The following is a 5,272-nucleotide window of genomic DNA, read 5'->3' as shown; positions in this document are numbered from 1 at the left end:
CCACACGGCTCACATCCCTGCTCCTGCTTCCGCGGTCGCCTCGGATTCACCCCAAGTATGTTGCTGAGCGCAGCTCTGGAGCCGCGGGGCTCCCGGCCAGGCCACAAGAGCTGTCCCGCGGTTTAACTTCGGGAGGAGCCTTGCTGTTCTGAGAGGGGCGGCCAAGCCCTGGGGTTGGGGTTCCGGGCCACGCCCCTCTCGAGAGGCAGGGCTCCTGCGTGGGGCCCCAGAGGACAAGCTCAGACACCGAACTAACTGCGATCCCTCCCGCGGTGGCGCCAAGCTCCGGGCGTAGCCCAGGCGCACAGCAGGCCGCCGCCATCCTATGTGGCTCCAGAACTAAGCTTTCATCTTCTTCACTTAGTCCTTAAACACCGCCTCGCCAGCGTCCCTCGCCCAGGTACGGGGAGTGTAGAGAGAGACTTGGGGAGTGAGAGAGTCTGCTTCCAAGGGGGACCCTGGGCCAGAAAGGTCAGATTTGGGGTCGATGAGGAAGTCAGCTTACCATGACTTTGTGTTCAGTAAGGAAAGGGTGGGTTCCCCTAGGGTGTGGCCCCTGCATTTAGCCAAACTTCTCCTCCACCCAGTTCTTGCTTTCATATTGGGTACTACTCACAGAGACCTGCCTCCCCATTCTGCCTGGGGAGACCAGAGTGAGATAGACAGAGGGGCAGGCAGTCTCTCTCTAGACCAGCCCCAACGGAGTTCAGCCTGGGGGAATGCCCTCCTCCACCCAGGCGGCTCCAGCCTCGCCTCCTAGAGGCCAGGGTGGGCCCCAGCTCCAGCATCCTCCCTGTACATCTGGCAGACACGTGCTTACAGAGCAGGACCCACAGCTTCGGGAAACCAGAGTCTTACTACCAGGAAATTCAGTCTTTGTGTGCACATCTGCATAAACCATCTGTGTGTCTCAGCTTGTTCATACGTCTTTATTGTATGCTTACTGTGCCTGGTCCTGTGCTAGGCATTGTCCAATATAAAGTGGTGTAAGATACGGAGTTTTCGGAATGACAGGAGAAATCAGACATGACCAAATGCCCCTCTTTCTGCACTAAACTAAACCATGCTCCATTGTGCTCTGCTGGACAGCAGATGGTGAACAGCAGAAAGGACCGCAGTTAGTGAGTGCAATGGGACTTAGGAGAGGGGGAAATGTCTAGGTTAGTTCTGAGAAAGAGCTACCTGAGGCAAGGCAGAGATGAGGGACTAGGAAAATAACAGGAGGAGCTGTGCAGAAGGGCAGTTAGGAAGACTGGCTGAGCAGGGCTGAAGGAAGGGCTGCTGGAGAGCAAGGGAGGAACCTGTTGTCTACACCTTTCTGTGACTGCTCCTCTCTCCCCCACCCCACCCCACCCTCCACCCGCCTAGGGACCAGCAGGCAGCTGTTGCTTCTCCCTCGTTGGCCCATGTATCTCCTGCATGGGCTTCTTTGCATCCCATCACCCTATTCCCTAGTCTCTGCCTCTCTCCTTACCCTTCTCCAATTTTTGTCTACTCTCCACCACTATCATGTCTCCCCCAGTAAAGGCATTAAAGCAATCATGTGAAGGGGCCCTGCTCCCCCTTTCCAGATCTTTTCAAGAGCAGGGATGAACACGATCCCCACTCACCCACCCCCAAGGGCCAGGGCTTCGGACCTAGTAGTAATCCTCGCCCTCTTCACTCTCAGCCTCTTCCTCAGGAACCAGGTGCTGGGATGGTAGCTGGGGGAGGCCTGTGGAGTTCAGCTGGTCTACAAACACATGTGGACAAAGGAGAGAGAACAGGAAAGAGGGGCTGTCAGTGTCCACGTATCCCAGTCTGAGAAAGCCATGCTTGCATGTGTACTCACATGCACATACACACTCAAGGGCCCGAACCCACCACCATCCCCTCCTGCCTCCAGAACCCAGGGCTCCTCCCCCTTACCAGGTGTGAGTACAGTCAGGCTAGCTGGGGCCTCCACCTGGCCCAGGGCATTGCGGGCCAGGCAGCGGTAGGTGCCCTCATCACTGGGACGAACAGCCTGAATCTGCAGCCAGCTTGTCACCTCAAACCTCTGGGGTCCACCCCTAAACTGCAACCAGAGGAGGAGGAGTCAGCAGGGTCCTTCTAGGTGGGCCCTGGGCTGCCCCTGGGGAAGCTCTGCTCCCTAGCCCTACCTGCACAGAGATGTGGGGGTCATCTCCTGGCAGCTGAATGTCCAAGCCGTCCTTCCTCCACTCGATGGAGGCCATGGGGTAGGCAAACACCTCACAGCCAAAGATCACATCCTTCCCCGTCACATTCCAAATGTCGTAGGGGTGCAACACGATCTGGGGCTCTGGGGATGGAGGTGGGAGGCCTGAGAACAGGGTGGAACATCCAGCCCAGCAAGGATCCCATATATACAAACCATTGTGAACATGTTTGTGGGGGACACAATGTGTGCAGAGGTAAATACACCTCCATGAACACAACATGACACACACACTAATGTGGATGCAGGTACACAAAGAGTGCAAACAAGATGCACAAACAAGCACACACACGCAAACACACATGCGCACGCACACACACACACATGCACACATACAAACCTCAGCTTGGCAGCCACACTCTGTCCCCGATTGCTCCCCTGTCCTCATTCCATCCTCTAGGCCCCCATCCCAGTGTTTGTAACCAACACTTCCCTCTTCCACCCCCCCCCCTTTTTCTATCCAGGTCTGGTTGCCAAAGGCCCCAAAAGCTGCCCTTCCCCCACCTCACCCTGGGGGAGTGGGAGAGGCGTCCAGACCGCAAAGCAGAGAACCTGAAACCATCCAGGCGGCAGGCAGAAAGCCTGGAGCTGGAGAAAGTGTTGGGACCCCCACAGGGTGTTTGTTTTCCTGGCAGCCTCAACCAGTCAGACCCATCAAAGGGGCTCCGGAAGTGAAAGTTACTAAAGCCGCCAAACAAAACTTGAGACTTGAATGGCCCCCGAGCTCCCTAGGATGGGGGGAGGGTTAGAAGTGTCCCCTCCTCCACTAATCCCTCAGCACAGAGGGGGGTTGGGATGGGGAGGTGGGGAGCCTGGGATACAGCTTGCTGTACTAGCGCAAATGAAACCTGATTTCATCACAGGAACCTGTCTCCCTGCCCGGCTCCAGCGGTCTAGGGGGAAGTCTGGGAGTCGCTTCACTTTCTCAGTTTTGAGGCCAACAATTGGCTATGTGTCTGCTCCCTCGGAGACGTGGTCCCTGCAGGTGGGTCTGGAACCTTCAGGCGTGTGGGCCTCAGCGGACCCGCAGGCCAAGAACAAATGCCGTCGGGGGTCAGGGAGAACTGCCTCCAGTGAGTAGGAGACCCTACCCGATTCGCAGGGCCCTGGATGCACCACAGTGAGGTTGGCTTCGGGCCGAGCGAGGGCCGCCTCCTGCAGACGGCAGATCTGCGAGTAGGTGCGGCCATCGGAGCCGCAGAGCGGGTGCTGGGAGCGGCAGACGCACAGCGGCTCCGGCACCTCCCCGCGGCTCAGGTCACCGCCTGTGTCCAGCCGGCACTCGAGCTGCTCGCCGCAGCGCCCGTAGAAGTGGGCGCTGGGGTCCAGGTCGCAGAGCTGGCCCTCGAGGTTGGCGCATTCCCAGCAGCAGCCGCAAGCGTCGAGCACCCGGCCGGCCAGACAACCCCGCGGCGCGGCACACTCCTCGGACCCGCAGGGAGCGCAGCCCTCGCCCTCCGCCAGCAGCCGCAGCCAGCCGCGGCGCAAGTAATCCGGGCCTGGCGACGGCCTCGCACCAGTCGGGAGCGGCATCCGCGCCGCCAGCAGTAGCAGGGGCAGCGCCAAGGCAGCGGCGAGCGGCTGTGGCATGGTTAGCTGGAAGCCCTGCGAGCACTTGGGGCATCAGCGGGCTCGTGCACCCTGCCAGGGAGGGAAGCCAGGTCAGGAGGTCAGACGCAACCTCACTGTTCCTCGCACCAAAGTTTGACTCTAGCACTGCCCCCTCCACTGCTACCCTGGAGTCAAGTAGACCCTCAACGCCGAGGCACAAGGGTCATCCAGTTACAGTGGGTGGTAACTGATTGGGCTATTCTGGGGGGGGAGGGGATTAGGGAGCGGTGAGAGGATGGGGTGATAAAGCTCAGGTGTGCACGTGCACGCCTGTACACACACACACCCCCACACACACCCCACACACCAGCACCACCAATACACACCATCCAACTCTGAAACTTCCTGCCCTAGAACTGGATGGGAATGGATGGCCCCAACATGAAATGAGTTATTAATAAGGGGGGGAGGGGGTGTCCTGGGGCCCAGAGCGCTCACCTACTGTCCGGGACTAAGTCCTTCAGCGCAGCCAGTGCTTCCAAAGGAGCAGACAGTGGAAATAAAGCGGTGGAGACTGCTCCGGCTGAAGGATCTCTGAGAGCCCACGGACTTGGACTCCGAGAGCAGCTCCTCCGCCTCTCTCCCCGCCCCTAGACGTCGCACCCCACCTCCCCACCCGCAAGCTAACCCCTACTTCTGAAGCGGCCAAGTTTATGCGGCTGCACGGGATCCTCCTGGGCCACTTCCCTCGGCCTGGACCAAAGTCACAGTGAAAACAGAGGAGCCGTAACCAGACACCAAAGCTGGGCGACGGCCAGAGACCGGGGGTGGGGTGGGGTGGGGGGCGGCATAGGGGTGGCTGCGAAGCTCGCAGAGTGGGCTGGCCGGCCAGGCCCTGTCCCATCTGACTTTACAGTCCAGGGGGCAGAGGTTCTGGTGCCTGTCGGGGCTCCTGTATAGAGCAGGGCCTCGCAACGTCGTCTCCCCGCAGCCCAACACCGGCTTCCCGGGGGTGATTGAAGGCTTGTCCGTCCAGCTTCCTCACCCAGGCGCCGACCAGAGACGGGGCGCTTACATCAGCCTCCCCACATCTGGCCTCCTCCTCCCTCCCTACATCCGGCAGGTGTTTTGAGCGCGGATGAGCATGGTGATTAGAGGTTCCAGCCGACTAGCGGCCGCAGGAAGAGGTGGGCGGGGCGCCTCCCTGGTCGGGATTACAGGTTAGGGTTGCGAAGCTAGCAGGGCCGGAGCATACGGTCTCTAGCCGCCACCGTGGCACTAGGGGCGAGGGACAGGGAGGAGAGCAGGCCCCGCCCCGCGGTCCCAGGCGGTTTACAGAAGCCAGGCTCAAGTTCTGTTTCCCGGGGCAAACGCGGAGGTCTGCAGGGGGAGGGGACTGCATTTAGTCAGGCTCCGCCCAGAAGGGCCTGGCCGGGGCGGAGCGACTGGAGCCCGGGCCTCCAGACCCACCCCGAAGTCCGGAGCGGGTCTGCGGCCTCCAGC

At 60.2% G+C, this 5,272-nt stretch overlaps 1 protein-coding gene across 2 annotated transcripts in view; it reads right to left on the bottom strand.

Moving 5' to 3' along the window:
* Positions 1–910: 910 nt before the first annotated feature.
* Positions 911–5,272, bottom strand: part of KAZALD1 (Kazal-type serine peptidase inhibitor domain 1) — a 4,735-nt gene continuing 373 nt past the window's right edge. Inside the window, exons 2-6 of one of the 2 annotated variants that reach the window (XM_014549346.1) lie at positions 4,268–5,149; positions 3,310–3,859; positions 2,142–2,302; positions 1,909–2,056; positions 911–1,732 (exon numbers count right to left, since the gene is read on the bottom strand). In XM_014549346.1, coding sequence (XP_014404832.1) covers positions 1,638–1,732; positions 1,909–2,056; positions 2,142–2,302; positions 3,310–3,808 — 903 coding nt within the window. In that variant the 5' untranslated portion in view covers positions 3,809–3,859; positions 4,268–5,149 and the 3' untranslated portion in view covers positions 911–1,637. The remainder of the gene's footprint in view (positions 1,733–1,908; positions 2,057–2,141; positions 2,303–3,309; positions 3,860–4,267; positions 5,150–5,272) is intronic. The other variant, XM_014549347.1, reaches the window with a different exon arrangement.

The sequence above is a fragment of the Myotis brandtii genome, unplaced genomic scaffold, assembly GCF_000412655.1.
Source record: "Myotis brandtii unplaced genomic scaffold, ASM41265v1 scaffold5474, whole genome shotgun sequence".
Lineage (NCBI taxonomy): Eukaryota > Metazoa > Chordata > Mammalia > Chiroptera > Vespertilionidae > Myotis > Myotis brandtii.
The sequence above is the reverse complement of the archived record's forward strand: the minus strand, read 5'-3'. Positions and strand labels throughout refer to the sequence as shown.